The 23452-nt window shown below is 41.7% G+C and overlaps 4 protein-coding genes and 1 long non-coding RNA gene across 6 annotated transcripts in view; 4 read left to right on the top strand and 1 right to left on the bottom strand.

The window, feature by feature from the left end:
• Positions 1-23452, top strand: part of LOC131137915 (potassium voltage-gated channel subfamily A member 1-like) — a 93785-nt gene that overhangs the window by 70065 nt on the left and 268 nt on the right. Inside the window, exon 3 of one of the 2 annotated variants that reach the window (XR_013627570.1) lies at positions 4236-4332. The exons of the other annotated variant lie outside the window; for it this stretch is intronic. The gene's annotated coding sequence lies outside the window, so the exon portion shown is untranslated. Of the gene's footprint in view, positions 1-4235; positions 4333-23452 lie in introns of those variants that run through there. 2 annotated transcript variants of the gene reach the window in all.
• On the top strand, positions 515-3961 carry LOC131137923 (troponin I, slow skeletal muscle-like). The gene is made up of 5 exons (XM_058086343.2): positions 515-1008; positions 1502-1633; positions 1703-1792; positions 3382-3552; positions 3633-3961. Exons 1-5 carry the CDS (start codon positions 862-864, stop codon positions 3717-3719), a joined length of 627 nt encoding a protein of 208 aa, XP_057942326.2. The 5' UTR covers positions 515-861; the 3' UTR covers positions 3720-3961.
• On the bottom strand, positions 3183-13145 carry LOC144898641 (uncharacterized). Its single transcript, XR_013627573.1, has 3 exons — positions 12944-13145; positions 8854-9226; positions 3183-3698 (listed from the first exon to the last, which is right to left on the bottom strand). It is a non-coding gene; the product is annotated as an uncharacterized LOC144898641 (long non-coding RNA).
• Positions 10223-13502, top strand: LOC131137926 (troponin I, slow skeletal muscle-like). The gene is made up of 5 exons (XM_058086347.2): positions 10223-10446; positions 10518-10649; positions 11525-11614; positions 12887-13060; positions 13153-13502. The coding sequence occupies exons 2-5, from the start codon at positions 10524-10526 to the stop codon at positions 13237-13239; spliced, it is 477 nt and encodes a 158-aa protein (XP_057942330.2). The 5' UTR covers positions 10223-10446; positions 10518-10523; the 3' UTR covers positions 13240-13502.
• On the top strand, positions 14007-22439 carry bpgm (2,3-bisphosphoglycerate mutase). The gene is made up of 3 exons (XM_058086341.2): positions 14007-14167; positions 14888-15504; positions 21304-22439. Exons 1-3 carry the CDS (start codon positions 14022-14024, stop codon positions 21477-21479), a joined length of 939 nt encoding a protein of 312 aa, XP_057942324.2. The 5' UTR covers positions 14007-14021; the 3' UTR covers positions 21480-22439.

Genomic DNA, 23452 nt, shown 5'->3' with positions numbered 1-23452 from the left:
GATTGATTTTGTCTTCTTTCCTGTCACATTTTCACAAAGACCGGTGAGTACAACAAAGAACTCTCTGACAATACTTCCATGAATGTAGTGTGAAGTTGCAATTTCTGCGTGTGAATGCTAAGAGATGCCGTAACCAATTGCCCCTACTGGGGTGGCATGGGTATGCAAGCTAGGTTTCTTTATTTTGTAACACCTGGTTACACTGACGTCCTTATATGGGTATGCCCGGGGACTCGCTCGATAGGCCTAAACCCGCTCTGCTTCGCTTTGGTCGAAAGATTTGACCGTTAGCACAGAGCATGGAGCAGGACATGTGAGGGAACGCTACCTTGCCTAAAGAGGCAAGCATCAGGCAGAAGTGGTTGGAGTTTCTGATTCCCGGCCAGCTATTCGCTGTCAATGGCATTTCACAACACCATAATAGGTCCCCTTTAAAGTGATAATTCAACAATTTGTATTAATTTATCATTTTTTGGAACTGGAAACGGGGCAAAATACACACGATTTTAACTCAAAACAATCCCTGGCGAATGTACAATGTCCCTTGGTGACTGGGAGCAGTGTAGTGATGACAATTATCTGATTGGATGTAGTAAGCCATTAGGCACTCGCAACTTCCTGTGGCCCCATGGCGGCTTCTTTAGCATTTGCACTCAATGAAAAAATGCACGCTTTATGAGTTAGCAAGGCTTTGTTAGGGCTCGCTTTAGTTAGAATGCAAATGCAATATTGTGCAATAACCGGGGCAAAACCATGACAAAAGTGTTCGTGGGTATCCGAATCGATACTAAAACTGGCGGTTTGTTATGTGCAATATTGTCAGGTTGGCACCATCCGTGAGTTAGACAAGTTCTCGTTTGCATGCCTCCGTTACGGTTTGTAGACTCTATCCAAAAACGTTTTGGTACCGGCATTAATAATGCTTGTCTGTCGGCAAAGACGCATCAATTGTCTTCTGTTTCACAGAGAAAAGCCAATTATTCTGCTTCACGGCGACTGCACTTGAAGGTGAGTCAAGCACCAACCAGTCATGATGTGCTATATATATCACTACATTGACACTTACTTTGGTACCCATTATAGCATTGGATGCTCATATCACCGACTACTTCCGTACGTGATAAAAAATAATTAAATTAAATTTAAAAAATGAAACAAAAAAAACCTTAAACTATATTAGGAAAGCAGGAAGTGAACAAATGTAAGAGTTAGTGATTGTAAAAGTACCAGATGGAGGGGAAGATTTAATAAGCTTTGCTTCTTCCTACTCCTTTTGGACATGTGGAACTGGGAACTGATTATGGGATGCACTCAATTGGAATCTGATGCATGTTCAAATGAAATAAAACCATTACCAAGTTTCCAGACTACAGACTTCCCACCCAAAATACGTGAATTTAGGCAAAGTAGGAAGTTGTAGTAGTAGTTGGGGCATGGAAAACCTGTTTATGACTTTCTCTATCCAAATAATGCCGCACGTGAATGTCTTCTTCCATTGAAGTCCATGTTGCTGAGAAAGGCAGCTTCAATGCTTACGGATGAGGGCGAAGCAAAAAAAGTGGAGAAAGAAAGAGTCATCCGTGAATGTTTCCCTTCACCGAAGATCTCAGACCTGTCAGTTCAAGACCTCAAGGTACCAAGACCACAAAGTCCACATGTGGATTGAAGGCATTGGTACCAATGGGCTCTGCTACTTTGGCAGGAACTGTGCCGAGAGATACATCGTAAGATTGATGTGGCTGATGAAGCTCGATACGATATGGAAATGAAGGTGGCCAAGAGTGAAAATGAGGTACAGGAAATCTCTCATCTTTAAAAAAGTCAAAGAACAGCACCCCTGTCGAGTGAAACTCCATGGCCCAAAGCAGGGATAAGCGACCTTTAGTACCAGGAGGTCCATTTGAGGCAGTTCTTGGTGTTGCAACCTAATATTTTTCCAATTTTTCGAATATGACAAAAAGGTTGCCTGCCTCTGCTCCAGCATGTCTGGAACCATATTTGGGAAAACTTTGCTGAAAAAGACAAGCTAGTATACTCAAAGTTTTATCATCATTAGATGAATGGCCAATGACTTCTGGACAACTGGTTCCTGTTCGTGCCCTGAAAAGATGGGGACACGTTTTTCAACCAACCTTGCTCAAATGGTTCACAGTAAGGGTGGGGAAAATAATCGATATTAATTGATACATCCATGCGCATGCGAGCGATGCGAGTGAATCGACTCATTTACAGGGTATGGATGCAATTGACGGGTGAAATCTAGATTCATTGCGATGCGTTTGTGGGTGTCGGTAAAATCCGATGCAAGCATTTTGTATTGAATACGGATGGAAGCCGTGAGGCACATTCATTCATTCATTCATTCATTCATTTTCTACCGCTTTTTCCTCACGAGGGTCAAGAAACAATACAAGCAGTTGATGTTTGCTAAATACAAGGATCAAGGTCATGATACAAGGTCATGATGTGCTTTATATATCACTATATTGACACTTACTATGGTACCCATTATGGCATTGGATACTCATATCACCGAGTATTTCCGTACGAGCTGCATTATTAAAAAAAAACAAAAAACAAACTTAAACTGTATTTTGGAAAGCAGGAAGTGTACAAATGTAACAGTTAGTGATTGTAAAAGTACCAGATGGAGGGGTAGGATTTAATAAGCTTTGCTTCTTCCTACTCCTTTTGGACATGTGGAACTGGGAACTGATTATGGGATGCACTCAATTGGAAACTGATGCATGTTCAAATGAAATAAAACCATTACCATTACATTACCATTACCATTACCATACTTAATGCAATTTTTTCCCTTTGCTTATTTGCATCATGTTAAATTGCATCATATCGCAAGAAATTGCACCATATCATATCAGATTGCATTGATTTGAATGAAATGATTATCGCATGGTATGATATCGTGCAGAGGGTGATTCGTATCGCCAGAAAATTCCATGTGTGGTTAAAGTATGGTATCGCTGGCAGTGCATGGAGATGTGTATGGAATGGTCCTCAGTGCTGAGATTCACACCCCTAGTCCACAGGTGCTTATCAGTCTCCTCAAGGTGTGGACCAAATTTTGGGCCGATTCAGCTAAACATCATGAAGTTACAATGGGTGTTTTGTAGAGTAAGAAACGTCAGAAACGACATTTTTGTTATGGGGTTCAAACCTGCTGGTTTAATAAGAGCGTATTCTTGAGGACTTTGGCGCTACTACTGTGTGACCCACTTAGTGAGATGCCGATCATCTCCGGTTGAGCTTAAGGCCCGTTGCTAACGTGCTAACATTTTACAGATTGCGGCTTCCCCATTTGACCAGCTCCGGTCGTCACGGTTCTAGCGACAAAGTGATCGGTTGCGTTGTTCCATTCAGATCGTATCGCTGCGACAGAAGATCGTGGAGCTGAAGGGGATCAAGCGCCCAAGCTTAAAAAGGGTGAAGAAAAGTACAGATGACATGCTGGGTGCTTACTCGGACACGTCCAAACTGATGAAAGCCGATTTCAAAGCTAACCTGAAGACCGTCAAGAAGGAGGAAGAAAAAGTAATGCTGGTTCAAAGTCAACTTTCCTCATTGATAAGTCGTGATGGTGTCATATTTCACCTCCTCTTTGTCTTCTCCAGCGGGAAGAAGTGACTGACTGGCGCAAGAACGTGGAGGCCATGTCCGGAATGGAGGGCAGGAAGAAGCTGTTTGACGCCGGCCAATAAGAAAAGAGTTACCGAGTTACACGGGTTGAGACTTCAAGTACAGTTACAAACACAATTCCAATTTGCCAATTTGCAGACAAAGAAGGATCAGAACAAGGATTAAATGTTTTTTAAGCATATTTGGTCATGGTTTCGTATTCTTAAGAACATGCATACAGGTTGCATTGGGATGCATCATATGATACAACCCTCTCTGTTTCACAGCATTTGCTAATACAGTTCTTTGGGCATTTCCAAATGAAATAGCATAAAGTGTATAGCTTGGCTTTTTGGCAGAAAACCGACATGTTGATATTGTCCAGCTCTACCGATGTCAGCTGGTATAGATTTGTGTAATGACATATCAGAAGGGCTGCACGGCGCCCGAGTGGTTAGCACGCAGACCTCCCAGCTAGGAGACCAGGGTTCAATTCCACCCTCGGCCATCTCTGTGTGGAAATTTACATGTTCTCCCCATGCATGTGTGGGTTTTCTCCGGGTACTCCGGTTTCCTCCCACATTCCAAAAACATGCTAGGTTAATTGGCCACTCCAAATTGTCCATAGGTATGAATGTGAGTGTGAATGGTTGTTTGTCTATATGTGCCCTGGGATTGGCTGGCCACCAGTCCAGGGTATACCCCGCCTCTCGCCCCAAGACAGCTAGAATAGGCTCCAGCACCCCTCGCGAGGATAAGCGGTAGAAAATGAATGAATGTTGTATCAGATTTTATGATTGTGAAAATCTCTTGATACTGATGTGGACCGATATCCCATTTTTAGGCTGATATCGGTCTGGTAATTCCCGGTACTGATAATTATCACATACTACAGTGTTAATTGGCCCTGTACCCTAGAAAGTGCCCATGAATGATACGGGAAAAGGCTGAAATGATACTGTGTCAAAGCCCAGGGCAGTGATACTGATAAACTATAGAGTTTAACAATGTCAGTATCAGCCCCCGTAGCTGTCCACTCAGAGCGCGCTGCTCTGGTATCGTGCCCGTGAAACAACCAATCAGAGAACAGCGCACGAGCGTTTGTTTTGCTGCCGTCTGTGCTCTGTCAACATGTCAGCGGTTGACAACCCCGGCGAAAGACAAATAGGGAAAATAGCAAACAGAGTATTAGTAATGGAACGTTTTATCACCATCACCAGGACACTCTTAAAATGATCGAAAAAACTAAAAATGCAAATACAAGTCGGAAAACCAAGGGCGACTGCAACTGCAAGAACGAACGAAGACTGGTATAAAGTATTCCCCCGCCTGAGTTAGACAAATACGTGTCTATGTTTATTGTAACGTCATTGCCGACACTATGGAAAGGACACGACTGTGATCGTTAACAAGCTTTTATTACACAACAATATTGGCTACTGTTGGCCGTAACCACGCCGTTGCAACCACCGCCAGCAACGCAACAGTGCTTGCTCAACACGACACGCCCCCACCCCTGGTGCATTCACAGTCACGCGGAACAGTCAGACACTCAAGAGCACAACATGTCAACATGAACACGTCAGGGTCGCTACATTATTTTATCAATCAGAAAAGAAAATGGGGATGAATACGAGCCTAATTCTCTCAAATCAAAATTCAACTCTCTGGCACGTTACATGATGGAAAAACCAAAGTACGTGATAATAAGCTCATGATTAAATAGTATGTGATAATAAGATCATCACATGGTTTGTCTGGTATCAGGCCCAGTATCATGGCGTGCTAGAATCAGATAGATCTGATACTGACACTTGGGGGGCATGATGCCTGGCCTGATACCAGACAAACCATGTGATAACCTCTAATTATCAGCCTTCCCTATTGCATATCTTTCCCTCACTGGCCACTGGATTGAATGCAAAAAGAGTCCACAAGGAATTCATTCATTTTCATTTTGGAGCCTATCCCAGCTGTCTTGGGCGAGAGGCGGGGTCCACCCTGGACTGGTGGCCAGCCAATCCTAGGGCACATATAGACAAACAACCATTCACACTCACATTCATACCTATGGACAATTTGGAGTGGCCAATTAACCTAGCATGTTTTTGGAATGTGGGAGGAAACCGGAGTACCCGGAGAAAACCCACACATGCACGGGTAGAACATGCAAACTCCACACAGAGATGGCCGAGGGTGGCATTGAACCCTGGTCTCCTACCTGTGAGGTCTGCACGCTAACCACTCGGGCCTGAAATGGTTTTCCAACAGTCTTAGCACTTGTTGGCCCCTTTGCCTTCACTCTGCGGTCCAGCTCATTAATTACTATTTTATTTATTATATTACATTATTTCTTTATTTACTATTTATTATCATTATTTGAATTAATTGAATTTTTCATGATCCACTTCATTTTCATTGATTGTCCGATTCATTCATAAATGTACAGTGCATCCGGAAAGTATTCACAGCGCTTCACTTTTTCTACATTTTGTCATGTTACAGCCTCATTCCAAACTGAATTAAATTAATCTCTTACCTCAAAATTCTACACAAATTACTCCATTATGACAATGTGAAAACGTTTTTTTTGACTTTTTTTTGAATTTATTAAAAATAGAAAACAAAAAAATCACATTTACATAATTATTCACAGCCTTTGCCATGAAGTTCAAAATTGAGCTCAGGTGCATCTTTTTTCCACTGATCATCGTTGAGATCTTTCTACAGCTTAATTGGAGTCCACCTGCAGTAAATTCAGTTGATTGGACATGATTTGGAAATATAATAACTGTCTATATAAGGTCCCACAGTTGACTGTGCATGTCAGAGCACAAACACCAAGCATGAAGTCAAAAGAACTGTCTGTAGACCTGCGAGACAGGATTGTCTTGAGGCACAAATCTGGGGAAGGATACAGAAAAATTTCTGCTGCTTTGAAGGTCCCAATGAGCACAGTGGCCTCCATTATTCGTAAATGGAAGACGTTTGGAACCACCAGGACTCTTCCTAGAGCTGGCCGGCCTTCTAAACTGAGCGATCGGGGAAGAAGGGCCTTAGTCAGGGAGGTGACCAAGGCCCCGATGGTCACTCTGTCAGAGCTCCAGCGTTCCTCTGTGGAGAGAGGAGAGCCTTCCAGAAGGACAACCATCTCTGCAGCAATCCATCAATCAGGCCTGTATGGTAGAGTGGCCAGACGAAAGCCACTCCTTAGTAAAAGGAACATGGCAGCCCGTCTGGAATTTGCCAAAAAGCACCTGAATGACTCTCAGACCATGAGAAACAAAATTCTCTGGTCTGATGAGACAAAGATTGAACTCTTTGGTGTGAATGCCAGGCGCCATGTTTGGAGGAAACCAGGCACTACTCATCACCAGGCCAATACCATCCCTACAGTGAAGCATGGTGGTGGCAGCATCATGCTGTGGGGATGTTTTTCAGCAGCAGGAACTGGCAGACTAGTCAGGATAGAAGGAAAATGAATGCAGCAATATATAGAGATATCCTGGATGAAAACCTGCTCCAGAGCGCTCTTGACCTCAGTAGACTGGTCATGTACCTTGACCATATAGACAGTAGACATTAGCACACAGCCAAGATCTCAAAAGATTGGCTTCAGAACCACTCCGTGAATGTCCTGGAGTGGCCCAGCCAGAGTCCAGACTTGAATCCGATCGAACATCTCTGGAGAGATCTGAAAATGGCTGTGCACAGACGTCTCCCATCCAACCTGATGGAGCTTGAGACTTATTGCAAAGAAGAATGGTCAAAACTGCCTAAAGATAGGCGTGCTAAACTTGTGGGATCATATTCAAAAAGACTTGAGGCTGTAATTGCTGCCAAAGGTGGATCAACAAAGTATTAAGCAAAGGCTGTGAATACTTATGTAAATGTGATTTTTTTGTTTTCTATTTTTAATAAATTCAAAACATGTTACAAAAAACTTTTTTCACATTGTCATAATGGAGTATTTTGTGTAGAATTTTGAGGTAAGAGATTAATTTAATACAGTTTGGAATGAGGCTGTAACACGACAAAATGTAGAAAAAGTGAAGCGCTGTGAATACTTTCCGGATGCACTGTATATCGATATCCTATTTTCCCAGGCCTAGTGCCCACGAGACATTTTTCTCTCAATGAGAAATTGTGTCACATTTTAATTTTGCGAGATATGGTGGCACGAGATCTTGTGACACCCCTATTTAAAGGGGACCTATTGGGTTTTTCCTACTTTTCTGCCCTACGTGGGTGGAATAAATTAAAGCAGACCATTTTGGAAATCCAAGGAAATACAGCAGGAATAGGTGCAGATTCTGGAAGACCTAGAAAGCTTTCCATGCGGGTTATTGTGTGTAGCTGCTCTATAAGAGTCCGCAACTCAATACAAAGGGCAGAAAAATTAGCATAAGAGGTCCCCTTTAATACAGTTTTTAAATGGGTGCAAAACATCCGTTCATTATTAAAAATCGACAGCAATATCCGTTAGCAGGTCCACCCTGGACTGGTGGCCAGCCAATCACAGGGCACATATAGACAAACAACCATTCACACTCACATTCATACCTATGGACAATTTGGAGTGGCTAATTAACCTAGCATGCACATAAAAATGACAAATCAGAGCATGCTGGTGGGGGGGGTGGCTGACCTGTAATAACTCAAAAACAAAAAATTGTTTTAAAATTGTTTAAAAAAAATCATGAAATTACAACTTTTTTCTCTTAAAGGGGACCCTTTGTATTGAGCTGTGGACTCCTATAGAGCAGCTACACACAATTACCAGCACAGAAAGCTTTCTAGATCTTTCAGAATCTGCACCTATTCCAGATGGATTTCCTTGGATTTCGGAAAGGGTCTGTTTTAATTTTAAAAGCTACTGCTTTTTTATTTACGTTGATATATTCTTTTTCAGAAATGTCAAATAACTCCGGGAAATCTAACATGGCAAGTATCCTTCTTCTCATTGGTCAGTCAATGAAACTCCAACTGACACGTCTGGACAAAATTCTTTTCTTTTCTTTGACATTGTGCATAGTGTAACTAGTGGTTATTTTTGGGGCTATTTATAAACACATTCTCTTTATGTTTCAATGAAATGGTATATTATAAATGTAACTATAACAATTAAATAGCCAGTCAAATACTGACGAATGAATAAAGAGAAAAACATTGAATAGCATTTCAACCAGATTACGTAGCGAGGTGTGTGCATCTTACCAGACTTTTTATCCTCAGCCGTCAGCCACAGCAGCACCCGGTGGTTGCTTCCACGCTGGGATTCCATGATTCTGATTCTGAACTGTGGTATTGTATGAGGAAGTCTGGAGTGACAGAGAAGATGTTGAAGTGGTGCAGGACATGGATGAGGACTGGAAGACAGGGGGAAGATGGGGTTCAAGAGTTCAAGGTGGAGGTGGGACTGCATCAGGGATCAGCTCTGAGCCCCTTCTTGTTTGCTATGGTGATGGACAGGCTGACAGATGAGCTTAGACAAGAATCTCCATGGATTATGATGTTTGCAGATGACATTGGGATTCGTGGTGAGAGTAGGGAACAGGTGGAGGAGATGCTGGAAGAGTGGAGGTTTGCCCTGGAAAAGAGAGGAATGAAGATTAGCCGCAGCACGACGGAGTATATGTGTGGGAATGAGAGGGACCCTCACATTCAAAATGAATGACTGAATGCCCATTCATGATGGAGCACTTCAATTCCTAGCCACTAGGTGGCACTAAAGCTTCTTTCATCCATTCAATTACTCTTGAAGGAGACTGGCGGCTCTTAAGAAAGCATCACAGGTGGACATTTTCACACGTCCAGCCCAGAATGGCGAGAACAGAGGGTCTATTTTGGAGAGCCACTCACAGGGAGGCTGGAATCTATATATCCACCCTTGTTTGTTGTGTCTCTCTCATTTGTGAAAAAGGAGCCTGCCAGCATTTTGTTGCGTATTGTGGAAGGTAAGATAAAAATGAATGATTCTTTTCCATACTTTGTTTTATGGTTCTTCTTTTAGATACATTTTGTCAGAGGGTCAACCGTGACTACGGCGCGTGTTCGACCTCCGGACAAAGTCGGCCATGTTTTTAGATGTTCTTGTGCTTTCTCCCGTCACAGAAGAAGTCAAAGAGCCGAAAGCATGTCTGACGCGTGAGTCTAATTATGTTTCATTGTAACTCTGCTCAAATGTCAGAAATGTAACAAACATGCTTGTTGTCTCCCAATGTCACCTTCGTGTTCCACACTCAGGTCTTCGGTGAGTACCCTTTACTGCCAAAAGTAAAACTTAGTGTTACAAATTAATGGTAATGGTTTTATTTCATTTGAACATGCATCAGATTCCAATTGAGTGCATCCCATAATCAGTTCCCAGTTCCACATGTCCAAAAGGAGTAGGAAGAAGCAAAGCTTATTAAATCCTACCCCTCCATCTGGTACTTTTACAATCACTAACTGTTATATTTGTTCACTTCCTGCTTTCCTAATATAGTTTAAAAAAAATTACATTTAATTTAATTTAAAGAGAAGTATTGGATGACATTTTTAGCTAATTGCTTATTTTTAGCCTTATGCATTATTTTAGCTGTTTGAAGATGAACTATAGCAGCAAGTTGAAGTATTTGAGATTTTACAAATAAGGAGTTAGTATGTTCTCTGAAGGCGGCATTATGAATTATGCTTACTACTAAATTGATCCAAAGGTTGCTAAGTGAAGTTTTGCAACTTCCAAGAAATTGATGACGTGACTATTCATCTATACATGTTCTTCCCCAGAGGCCAAAAATCTCTGCATCTCGCAGACTGTTTCTGAAGGTAAAAACATTTACATAAAGTACAATTACATTTCAATTACATCTGCGTCCAATATGACATCTGTCCATCAGACCAAAATGATCAAGAAGGCCATGGTGATGCTGGAGAACGACAAGCAAATAAGAAGGGATGAGCGAGAGAGAACCCTGTCTGAGAGAGTCCCTGCATTGGAGATGTCTGGCATGTCAGCGCAAGATCTGCAGGTATGAGGAACTGAAAATATTTCCACTCGTGTTTCGCTGGGCCAAAACAATACACCCCCCAAAAACCTTTATGCCACTGGAATGATGATCTATTGAGAAACTGCAATATCACAATAACTAAAGATTTCAAGGATGTTGTCTTTGGTTTTTGTTCATTAATTCCGCACAAAATCTGAGGCAACTTTTCCCATAAGGAATAACGTCAATCCAATTATTCAGTTCCAGACATTCAAAATATTAACAAGAAATAAATTTTTTAGAGAATCATTTGTTTTACCTGCATAAAATAATGCCTAATACACATAAATAATGAATAAAATGAATGAACATTTAACATGACGTTTACCTCTACTGAATACTCTCGTTGGTGAAGACAGCATAGAGTAGAAGCCTTCTTTGTACTTTGCAATGACTTCTTTCTTGAATTCAATCTTGTTTCTCAACTCTTTGATTAAATTGCTTGACAATTAGATACTAGTATACACCAGTAGTGCCACCAGATACTAGTATACACCAGTAGGGCCACCAGATACTAGTATACACCAGTAGGGCCACCAGATGCTAGTATACACCAACAGGGCTGCCAGTAGGGCTACCAGATACTAGTATACACCAGTAGGGCCACCAGATACTAGTATACACCAGTAGGTCTACCAGATACTAGTATACACCAGTAGGGCCACCAGATACTAGTATACACCAGTAGGTCTACCAGATACTAGTATACACCAGTAGGGCCACTAGATGCTAGTCTACACCAACAGGGCTGCCAGTAGGGCTACCAGATACTAGTATACACCAGTAGGGCGACCATATACTAGTATACACCAGCCGGGCCGCCATAACAAAAAGATGCATTACTATTACGTCTACAGAATCTTTGCAAAGAGCTACACCAGAAGATCGATGTTGTGGACGAGGAACGTTATGACATCGCTTTAAAGGTGGCCAAAAGCGACATTGAGGTATGTTGTATTGCATTTTTTAAAAATTCAGTTGTATTGCTCAACCTGGAGACTATATAAGTGTGCTGCTGGGAAAACATTTATATCAATAAAGCTTTATGCTTTTTGAATATTCCGTGCCAATGTCATGACAAGTCTTAAATGGTAATGGTTTTATTTCATTTGAACATGCATCAGATTCCAATTGAGTACATCCCATAATCAGTTCCCAGTTCCACATGTCCAAAAGGAGTAGGAAGAAGCAAAGCTTATTAAATCCTACCCCTCCATCTGGTACTTTTACAATCACTAACTGTTACATTTGTTCACTTCCTGCTTTCCTAATATAGTTGTTTTTTGGGTTTTTTTTATTTTAATTTAATTTAATTTATTTTTGTCCCGTACGGAAGTACTCGGTGATATGAGCATCCAATGCCATAATGGGTACCATAGTAAGTGTCAATATAGTGATATATATAGCACATCATGACTGGTTGAAGACTCTTCATCCTTGTATTTAGCAAACATCAACTTCTTGTATTGTTTCTTGAATTGGCTCATCGTTGTGCATTGTTTGACTTCCTTACTCAATCCATTCCATAGTTTGATTCCACATTCTGAAATGTTATGGCTAGCATAACGTAGTCCTAGCATATAAGTGTTTCAAATGTAGTTCTTCCCTGAGATCATATTTCTCCTCTCTTGTAGAGACGTATTGGATGACATTTTTAGCTAATTGCTTATTTTTAGCCTTATGCATTATTTTAGCTGTTTGAACATGAACTATATCAGCAAGTTGAAGTATTTGTCATTTTACAAATAAGGAGTTAGTATGTTCTCTGTAGGCGGCATTATGAATTACCCTTACTGACCTTTTTTGCAGTACATTTGGCCAGTGAAGATTGCTTTTCTAGTTATTATCCCATATTTCCACACAATAAGTAAGATATGGTAGAACCAGAGAACAATAAAGAGTGTGGAGTGATTTCTGATTGAGAACAAATTTAGCTTTGTTCAGTATTGAAATATTTCTGTCCACCTTATGTTGTATATTTGTAATATGAGGTTTCCAGCTCATATTTTCATCTATTGTGATCCCCAGAAATGTATTTTCCTTCTCCCTTTCAATGTCTACACAGTCTATTTGTATTTGCTGGTGCGTGTCCTTTCTGCTGTTAGCAAACAGCATGATTTTAGTTTTATTTAGGTTCAAGGACAATCTATTATCATCAAAGCATCTTTTTAGCGTGACCATTTCTTCTCTGACCAACAATTATTACATCTGAATAAAAGGTGCGCGACCTGTCTCAGAAGATCTATGAGCTGAAGGGTAAGATGAAGAGGCCCAACCTGAAGAGAGTGAGGGTGTCTGCAGACGCCATGCTGGGTGCACTGCTGGGCTCCAAGGTAAAGGAGTCCGTGGACTTCAAAGCCAACCTGAAGACTGTGAAGAAGGAGGAGGAGAAGGTCAGGAAGTTGTTTTGTTTTTCAATGACAGACTCCTCAGACAAGCCATCGGTCAAATTCAAACGATATGATTGAATGATCTCTCATTGCAGAAAGAGGAAGTGACTGACTGGCGTAAGAACGTGGACGCCATGTCGGGTATGGAGGGCAGGAAGAAGCTGTTTGACGCCGGCCAGTAGACTCTTGGGTTTAACGTCTCGGCCAATGCATTTGCAGATAGACATGATGAGTCAGAGGACGATCGTTAAAATGATAAAGAACAGATAAATTCATGTATAACCATTTTCAATGGGAGGCATCCATTATGACACACTATAGCTACATAGGGTACAATACAGTAGGGTAACATTTGAATATTGTAATATAAGATGTCCAGTCAAGTAGTTACACATGCAACACACATCTACTAAGTACAATATATACAAGTCCTGCCTATGATATAAAAAGGTAAATATCAGTGTCTGTGTCAGTCTTTATTCCTTGTATATTTTGTATCTACTCTACTTCAAGAAAGGCTACAGTTAACATAGTAGACATTATAATACCTTATTACTACCACAAACCCGATGATAAACATCAGGCAATGCGTAATTATTACCAAAAAGCCAATGATAAACATTCTATATTGCTGTTTTGGAAAGTATCCTAGTACTTGTCAGTAAAAACTTACACTTTATAGCATCGGCTTTTTAAAAAATGTTTAAACTCCCCACAGCCCCTCTCCCCAAATAATCTTACTAATTACAGGGTAAACTGTTACCATTTGATCATATTTACGTCCCAAGCTGCCGTGGCAGCCAACAACACACACCTTAAGTCTCTAAAACTCTAATCACCAAAAATGTACTTTTACCGGACAATTCACAGTACCCGCTCTTTTCTCATCTTCTCCGTTGGTGAACTTGCCCCGGGTTTCCAGTTCTTCTCCATATATGGGCAGACGTCAGCATAGGCACCGCCCATGTGCAAGAACGTCCATTCCGATTGGCGGCCCAAAGCTGTCAATCATCATCAATCTCAAAGACGCCTTCATGGCCGGCCAAATATTGTCAACATTACAAACGACCGTTGCAGTAACATTCCGACCGGCTTTAAAACCCACGCAAGGTGAGTTCCAATCCACTCTTAAAGCAGCATTTTGATGTTCGCTGTAAAGCTTCTGGCGTCCATTAATGTTTACTAAACGCTTTACGTCGTGGGGGCGAGCGAGAGCAGCTATGTTGATGGTGTTAATCAATGGGAACGGAAGAAAATGACCATGCAAGCTGATGATATGAGGTTAGAACATATTTCCTAACGCGCGATGCTAATTGTAGCAACACTGTGGTGTTCATTTCCTCACCGCCTGAGCTAACCTTCAACCTTTAGCTTAAACTCTCCCCCAAGGGGTCCTCACTATTCCCATAGAAAATGTCTATCAATGTTCAAATCAAATCAACTTTATCTGTAGAGCACTTTTCCTGAAAGGACATGCAGCAAGTGCTTTACAGAATTAAAAACAATTACCACATTTAAAAAGAAAACAATTACAAAGAAAGCCCCTCGCTCCCACCCTCCATACTCGACACACACGCACACACACACACACACAATCTCACACAGTAGGGAGACATGGCATGTTCTATCATTTCACATGATACATTTGTCATGCTTTTGGTGGGTGCGTGTAAATAAGATTGTCTTCTTCCCACTCCTGTGTGTGTGCGTGTGTATTTACATTATTTTCTGTGTATCTGCCCAGAGAAAACCCACGCAAACACGGGGAGAACATGCAAACTCCAGTTGTATACACGTGTAAACGGGTTTGGTTTTGTTGTTCATGTGTAGGTTTGTGGTGCAGCAGATGTCCGTGCACAAACTGTTCCTGCTGAGGCATGGCGAGGGGGCGTGGAACCGGGAAAACCGTTTTTGCAGCTGGGTGGATCAGAAGCTGAGCGAGGATGGCGTAAAGGAGGCCCGGGACTGCGGCAGGCTCCTGAAAGAACTGGGCTACAAGTTCGACATGGTCTTCACCTCCATTCTCAGCCGCTCCATCCAGACGGCCTGGCTGGTTCTGGAGGCCATGGGCCAGGAGTGGGTGCCTGTGGTGAAGTCATGGAGGCTCAACGAGCGCCACTACGGCGCATTGATAGGCTTGAACCGGGCGGAAATGGCCCTCCAGCACGGTGAGGAGAAAGTGAAGTTATGGAGAAGGAGCTATGACATCACTCCGCCGCTTATAGAAGAAACGCACCCGTACTTCCACGAAATCTACAACGATCGCAGGTACACCACGTGCGACGTGGACAAGGAGAAGCTGCCCCGTGCCGAGAGCTTGAAGGAGGTTCTGGACAGGCTGCTCCCTTACTGGTACAGCGCGGTGGTGCCAGAGATCCAGAAAGGCAGGACCGTGCTCATTTCTGCCCATGGAAACAGCTGCAGGGCCCTGCTCAAACACCTGGAAGGTACACCGCACACGTTTAAACATTCAGGATTCGCTCTGGTGCCATTCGGCCAACAGCAGCCTGTCCCATGATGGCGGCTGAAGCAGAAATGGCAGGTTGAACCTGTCCAAAAAGGCCAGCTAGTTTATGTTACACTTGCCTGTGGCGGCAGTGCCCACATTGACCTTTCATCATACTGGATCTGGTTTGCTTTACACTTCATTCATGCACACACGCAAAAGACCTGCCTCCAAAGCCCCCATATGGCCTTGATGTTCACACGATGACTTTCCTTCTACATGCACAGGAAGTTCTAGCTGTATTAGCCGTGTTGTTGGCGATTTTTCTGGGGTTTTTTGGTGCCTTTTGACATCAGACAATGAGTAAGCAAAAAATATCTTTTTATTATTAGTAGTAGTATTCATTCATTCATTTTCTTCCGCTTATCCTCACGAGGGTGCTGGAGCCTATCCCAGCTGTCGTGGGGCGAGGGGCGGGGTCCACCCTGGACTGGTGACAACAACAACCATTCACACTCACATCAATAATAATATTAAATATATATATAATATATATACAGTGAAGAAAATAAGTATTTGAACACCCTGCTATTTTGCTATTTCTCCCACTTAGAAATCATGGAGGGGTCTGAAATTTTCATCGTAGGTGCATGTCCACTGTGAGAGAGATAAACTAAAAAGAAAAATCCAGAAATCACAATGCATGATTTTTTAACAATTTATTTGTGTGATACAGCTGCAAATAAGTATTTGAACACCTGAGAAAATGAATGTTAATATTTGGTACAGTAGCCTTTGTTTGCTATTACAGAGGTCAAACGTTTCCTGTAGTTTTTCACCAGGTTTGCACACACTGCAGGAGGGATCTTGGCCCACTCCTCCACACAGATCTTCTCTAGATCAGTCAGGTTTCTGGGCTGTCGCTGAGAAACACGGAGTTTGAGCTCCCTCCAAAGATTTTCGATTGGGTTCAGGTCTGGAGACTGGCTGGGCCATGCTAGAACCTTGATATGCTTCTTACGGAGCCACTCCTTGGTTTTCCTGGCTGTGTGCTTCGGGTCGTTGTCGTGTTGGAAGACCCAGCCACGACCCATCTTCAATGCTCTGACAGAGGGAAGGAGGTTGTTCCCCAAAATCTCACAATACACGGCCCCAGTCATCCTCTCTTTAATGCAGTGCACTCGTCCTGTCCCATGTGCAGAAAAACACCCCCAAAGCATGATGCTACCACCCCCATGCTTCACAGTAGGGATGGTGTTCTTCGGATTGTACTCTTCATTCTTCTTCCTCCAAACACGCTTATTGGAATTATGACCAAAAAGTTCTATTTTGGTCTCATCTGACCATAAAACTTTCTCCCATGACTCCTCTGTATCATCCAAATGGTCATATGCAAACTTAAGACGGGCCTTGACATGTGCTGGTTTAAGCAGGGGAACCTTTCGTGCCATGCATGATTTCACATCATGACGTCTTAGTGTATTACCTACAGTAACCTTGGAAACGGTGGTCCCAGCTCTTTTCAGGTCATTGACCAAGTCCTGTCGTGTAGTTCTGGGCTGATTCCTCACCTTTCTTAGAATCATTGAGACCCCACGAGGTGATATCTTGCATGGGGCTCCACTCCGATTGAGATTGACCGTCATGTTTAGCTTCTTCCATTTTCTAATGATAGCTCCAACAGTGGACCTTTTTTCACCAAGCTGCTTGGTAATTGCTCCGTAGCCCTTTCCAGCCTTGTGGAGGTGTACAATTTTGTCTCTGGTGTCTTTGGACAGCTCTTTGGTCTTCGCCATGTTACAAGTTAAAGTCTTACTGATTGTATGGGGTGGACAGGTGTCTTTATGCAGCTAACAACCTCAAACAGGTACATCTGATTCAGGATGATACATGGAGTGCAGGTGGACTTCTAATGGGCAGACTAACAGGTCTTTCAGGGTCAGAATTCTAGATGATACACAGGTGTTCAAATACTTATTTGCAGCTGTATCACACAAATAAATTGTTAAAAAATCATGCATTGTGATTTCTGGATTTTTCTTTTTAGTTTATCTCTCTCACAGTGGACATGCACCTACGATGAAAATTTCAGACCCCTCCATGATTTCTAAGTGGGAGAAATAGCAAAATAGCAGGGTGTTCAAATACTTATTTTCTTCACTGTATATATATATATATTTAATATTATATATATACATACTAGGGTTAGGTGATATATTTTATGTGCTGGTATAGATTCCTCTAATGATGAGAAAATGACTTAATAGTATATTTTTACCATGTTGTCTTTCACGGTTTTAATATATAAGGAAGGTTTGGACATTGCTCGTATTAGCCGTAAATAAACATTCTCCACACACGGACCATACTTAGCCGTTTGCCTCATGTGTGCGTTAACAAAAGTGTGTTGCATGGGTGACTACATCTTCCTTCATCGCAAGCTGTTGTTGTTGAAGATTTAGTAGCAATGCGACCCTTGTGAGGAAAAAGCGGTAGAAAATGAATGAATGAATTTGTGCAGAGGCTGACATCCCATTAGAAACATTTGCCAGATTGTTACCGATAAATACATTCATTCATTTTCTACCACTTATCCTCACAAGGGGTTGTAGAGGGGGTGCTGGAGCAAGAGGCGGGGTCCACCCTGGACTGGTGGCCAGCCAATCACAGGGCACATATAGACAAACAACCATTCACACTCACATTCATACCTATGGACAATTTGGAGTGGCCAATTAACCTAGCATGCATGATTTAGGACACTTAAATCAAAATGTAACTTAAGTACGAAATACAAAAAAGTAAAAAATCAGTTATCTGCACCATATCTGTCTTGAGAGGCAGAAAGTTTTTGATACCGGTATGAAAAAAAACAAAAACATATTGTGCATCTCTATTATGCTGTAGCCTCAGACTTTTGCACAAAAATTAACTAAATTATAAATATAATATATTAAATAGTTATATAATATACTAAATATTATTATAATATAAATTAAGTAAAAAATCAATATAATAATAATAATTAACCGATGTTTTTTTTTTTCATCCCCAATAAATACATGTGCTTGACAATGTGAGACAAGTGACTCAGCTGAATAAAAATTTTATATAGTCGCCGTATTGTGATCTATGCTAAGGTCCATCCGGTACCCGTCAGCTGTTTCAGGAGTTCCACAAGCCATCCATGCTCGATAGACCTCCCTTCTTCAGCTTGACGGCAGCCCCGACCTCGGGTGTCCCACCATGGGGTTGAGGGCTTGCCGCCAGGACTAGCGCCAACCACCTTGCGACTGCCTCAATAACTACTCTAATTTTATGTTTGACCAAGAACATTAGTTCTTCATTAGTTCCTCTAACTGCTGTATTTCTGTGTACGTTATTGTCAAGTTTAACAACATTTAAGGTATTTAAAAAACGCTTTAATACCCACAGTGTAGTCACTCTCAGCTTCATCCCCAGAACTACTGCAGTAGTTTACACATTGGTAATGGTAGTGGTTTAATTTCATTTGAACATGCATCAGATGCATCCCATAATCAGTTCCCAGTTCCACATGTCCAAAAGGAGTAGGAAGAAGCAAAGCTTATTAAATCCTACCCCTCCATCTGGTACTTTTACAATCACTAACTGTTACATTTGTTCACTTCCTGCTTTCCTAATATAGTTTAATTTTTTTTTGTTTTAATTTTTATTTTTTTACACTTTTTTTTAATTTTTTTGTCACATACTCTGTGATATGAGCATCCAATGCCATAATGGGTACCATAGTAAGTGTCAATATAGTGATACAGTGCATCCGGAAAGTATTCACAGCGCTTCACTTTTTCTACATTTTGTCATGTTACAGCCTCATTCCAAACTGAATTAAATTAATCTCTTACCTCAAAATTCTACACAAAATACTCCATTATGACAATGTGAAAACGTTTTTTTTTGACTTTTTTTTTAATTTATTAAAAATAGAAAACAAAAAAATCACATTTACATAATTATTCACAGCCTTTGCCATGAAGTTCAAAATTGAGCTCAGGTGCATCTTTTTTCCACTGATCATCGTTGAGATCTTTCTACAGCTTAATTGGAGTCCACCTGCAGTAAATTCAGTTGATTGGACATGATTTGGAAATATAATAACTGTCTATATAAGGTCCCACAGTTGACTGTGCATGTCAGAGCACAAACACCAAGCATGAAGTCAAAAGAACTGTCTGTAGACCTGCGAGACAGGATTGTCTTGAGGCACAAATCTGGGGAAGGATACAGAAAAATTTCTGCTGCTTTGAAGGTCCCAATGAGCACAGTGGCCTCCATTATTCGTAAATGGAAGACGTTTGGAACCACCAGGACTCTTCCTAGAGCTGGCCGGCCTTCTAAACTGAGCGATCGGGGAAGAAGGGCCTTAGTCAGGGAGGTGACCAAGGCCCCGATGGTCACTCTGTCAGAGCTCCAGCGTTCCTCTGTGGAGAGAGGAGAGCCTTCCAGAAGGACAACCATCTCTGCAGCAATCCACCAATCAGGCCTGTGTGGTAGAGTGGCCAGACGAAAGCCACTCCTTAGTAAAAGGAACATGGCAGCCCGTCTGGAATTTGCCAAAAAGCACCTGAATGACTCTCAGACCATGAGAAACAAAATTCTCTGGTCTCATGAGACAAAGATTGAACTCTTTGGTGTGAATGCCAGGCGCCATGTTTGGAGGAAACCAGGCACTGCTCATCACCAGGCCAATACCATCCCTACAGTGAAGCATGGTGGTGGCAGCATCATGCTGTGGGGATGTTTTTCAGCAGCAGGAACTGGCAGACTAGTCAGGATAGAAGGAAAATGAATGCAGCAATATATAGAGATATCCTGGATGAAAACCTGCTCCAGAGCGCTCTTGACCTCAGTAGACTGGTCATGTACCTTGACCATATAGACAGTAGACATTAGCACACAGCCAAGATCTCAAAAGATTGGCTTCAGAACCACTCCGTGAATGTCCTGGAGTGGCCCAGCCAGAGTCCAGACTTGAATCGGATCGAACATCTCTGGAGAGATCTGAAAATGGCTGTGCACAGACGTCTCCCATCCAACCTGATGGAGCTTGAGACTTATTGCAAAGAAGAATGGTCAAAACTGCCTAAAGATAGGTGTGCTAAACTTGTGGGATCATATTCAAAAAGACTTGAGGCTGTAATTGCTGCCAAAGGTGGCTCAACAAAGTATTAAGCAAAGGCTGTGAATACTTATGTAAATATGATTTTTTTCGTTTTCTATTTTTAATAAATTCAAAACATGTAAAAAAAACCCTTTTTTTACATTGTCATAATGGAGTATTTTGTGTAGAATTTTGAGGTAAGAGATTAATTTAATTCAGTTTGGAATGAGGCTGTAACATGACAAAATGTAGAAAAAGTGAAGCGCTGTGAATACTTTCCGGATGCACTATATATATAGCACACCATGACTGGTTCAAGACTCTTCATCCTTGTATTATGGCATTATGAATTATCCTTACTGACCTTTTTAGCCAGTAAGATTGCTTTTATAGTTATTATCCCATATTTCCACACAATAAGTAAGATATGGTAGAACAGCATGATTTTAGTTTTATTTAGGTTCAAGGACAATCTATTATCATCAAAGCATCTTTTTAGTGGGACCATTTCTTCATTTTTATGTTGTTTTAAGCATGCATATTAAGATTAAATCCAGGTGCTCTCGGCAATTGTCTGTGTTTAGCTAACTAAAAGCATCCCTGTGCTCTTAATACCGATTTTACTAATACGGTATTTTTCTCTTCATACGATCACACCAGGAATATCGGATGAGGATATCGCTGGCGTGACGTTGCCCACAGGGATCCCCTTGCTGCTGGAACTGGACAAAGAGCTGCGGCCCGTGAAGGCTGGCCAGCTGCTGGGAGACCAGGAGAAGATCAGAGTAGCCATTGAAAAGGTGGAGGATCAGGGAAAAGCCAAAGCCACCACCTGAAATGCATGGAAGATCTTTAAAATGTCCTTTAGTGTCGTCACTGGAGAATCCTAATGTGAGGTTACTGTTACTGTTAGTCTGACCTGCTACTGTGTCCACCTGCATCTACTTTATCCATACATCCAGCCATGTTATATACCGCTTATCCTCACCAGGGGCACGGCCATGCTGGAGCCTATCCCAGCTGTCTTGGGGCGAGAGGCGGGGTACACCCTGGACTGGTAGCCAGCCAATCACAGCTGGGATAGGCTTTAGCACCCTCCGCAACTCTCGTGAGGAAAAGCGGTAGAAAATGAATGAAGAGAAGTAAAAAATATATATTTATTTATATATATAATAAAATATAATTTGAGAAGTAAAAAAACAACAGCAAAAGTGGAAAAAGCAGCAGTAATTTAACATGTTTAATGTCAAAATATAAAGAGAAAAAAATGGACTTCAACAAGAAAAAGTCATACCGTATTTTCCGCACTTAAAAGTCTTGAATTTTCTCCAAAATCAATGATGCGCCTTTTAATGTGGTGCGTTCCAAAATGTGTAAACCATAATACTATGCCGACAGTAAAAGCCCTGTCCTATCTCTCCTGTGAAAGCCAAGCGCTTGCTAGCATGCTAGGAGGATTAACAAAACACAAAGTGATGTTGCACCGGTGACCACGGTCTACCTAACGACAACAGACATGAAACCGCCATGTTTGATGGCGAAATTGATGTGAACACCGACAGGAAGTGCTGGGAGAGTTACGCAAGTTGAATGGATTATCTAACGACGACAGACTCCGACAATGATTGGACGGAACCCGCCATGTTTGATGGTGAAATTGAGGTGAACGTGGATAAATCGCCGGGCGAGTGGAGCTTGGGCTAAGGTACCTGCTAGAATTGTATTGTCTGAGTGTTGTTGTTGTTGTTGTTGTTAAATGGTAGAATAAAGTTCAACTCAACTCACTTTTTGTGTGACTTCATGTTGAACACTCCGCCTCAGACGTTCTTTGGTACTTCAAGCATATGTTGAAGTACTAATGTATTCTCTATCTCTCAGTCTGGCCGATAACTGACTTTATCTCCAAGGCCTCTAACATGTATTGTCCCTCTGGTGTACTCTTTCCTGATCCTATCCATCCTGGTCACTCCCAATGACAACCTCAGCATCCTCATCCACTCTATTACTCTATCTGTCTAGCTGTCTGTCTGTCTATCTAGCATAGTATAGTATAGTATAGTATAGTATAGTATAGTATATACACCTAGGTAGGAAGTTGAAAACTGAGAGCATCCAGTGACTGAGAGGCAGTTCCAGGGTTCCAAACGCGGTGAGGTTGAAGAGGCTGGAGGAAAGTGAGGAGGCAATGAAAGAGAAGGAAAACAAGTTGAAAACCACACGTAAAATGTGTCTAAACGGCGTGACGACGGCGTGACGACGGCGTCACTTCCAGTGGAATCCCAGCGTGGAAGCAACCACCGGGTGCTGCTGTGGCTGACGGCTGAGGATAAAAAGTCTGGTAAGATGCACACACCTCGCTACGTAATCTGGTTGAAATGCTATTCAATGTTTTCTCTTTATTCATTCGTCAGTATTTGACTGGCTATTTAATTGTTATAGTTACATTTATAATATACCATTTCATTGAAACATAAAGAGAATGTGTTTATAAATAGCCCCAAAAATAACCACTAGTTACACTATGCACAATGTCAAAGAAAAGAAAAAAATGTTGTCAACACGAGTCAGTGGGAGTTTCATTGACTGACCAATGAGAAGACAGGATACTTGCCGTTTAGATTTCCCTAAAAAGAATATACCAACATAAATAAAAAAGCAGTAGCTTTTAAAATTAAAACAGACCCTTTCTGAAATCCAAGGAAATCCATCTGGAATAGGTGCAGATTCTGCAAGATCTAGAAAGCTTTCTGTGCTGGTAATTGTGTGTAGCTGCTCTATAGGAGTCCACAGCTCAATACAAGGGTCCCCT

Source organism: Doryrhamphus excisus, linkage group LG6, assembly GCF_037039965.1.
Source record: "Doryrhamphus excisus strain RoL-2023G ecotype Guam linkage group LG6, RoL_Dexc_Guam_v1.1, whole genome shotgun sequence".
In the NCBI taxonomy this organism is placed as follows: domain Eukaryota; kingdom Metazoa; phylum Chordata; class Actinopteri; order Syngnathiformes; family Syngnathidae; genus Doryrhamphus; species Doryrhamphus excisus.
This window is presented reverse-complemented; position numbering and strand designations above follow the sequence as displayed.

Excerpts from the sequence above, each read along its gene's own strand:
- LOC131137923 (XM_058086343.2), top strand. The coding sequence starts at position 862 with ATGCCTCCGTTACGGTTTGTAGACTCTATCCAAAAACGTTTTGGTACC. Across the intron at positions 1,009-1,501 it reads CACGGCGACTGCACTTGAAG|TCCATGTTGCTGAGAAAGGC; the intron begins GTGAGTCAAGCA and ends CTTCCATTGAAG. Across the intron at positions 1,634-1,702 it reads TGTCAGTTCAAGACCTCAAG|GAACTGTGCCGAGAGATACA; the intron begins GTACCAAGACCA and ends CTACTTTGGCAG.
- LOC131137926 (XM_058086347.2), top strand. The coding sequence starts at position 10,524 with ATGATCAAGAAGGCCATGGTGATGCTGGAGAACGACAAGCAAATAAGA. Across the intron at positions 10,650-11,524 it reads TGTCAGCGCAAGATCTGCAG|AATCTTTGCAAAGAGCTACA; the intron begins GTATGAGGAACT and ends TTACGTCTACAG. Across the intron at positions 13,061-13,152 it reads TGAAGAAGGAGGAGGAGAAG|AAAGAGGAAGTGACTGACTG; the intron begins GTCAGGAAGTTG and ends CTCTCATTGCAG.
- bpgm (XM_058086341.2), top strand. The coding sequence starts at position 14,022 with ATGTGCAAGAACGTCCATTCCGATTGGCGGCCCAAAGCTGTCAATCAT. Across the intron at positions 14,168-14,887 it reads GGCTTTAAAACCCACGCAAG|GTTTGTGGTGCAGCAGATGT; the intron begins GTGAGTTCCAAT and ends GTTCATGTGTAG. Across the intron at positions 15,505-21,303 it reads CCTGCTCAAACACCTGGAAG|GAATATCGGATGAGGATATC; the intron begins GTACACCGCACA and ends CGATCACACCAG.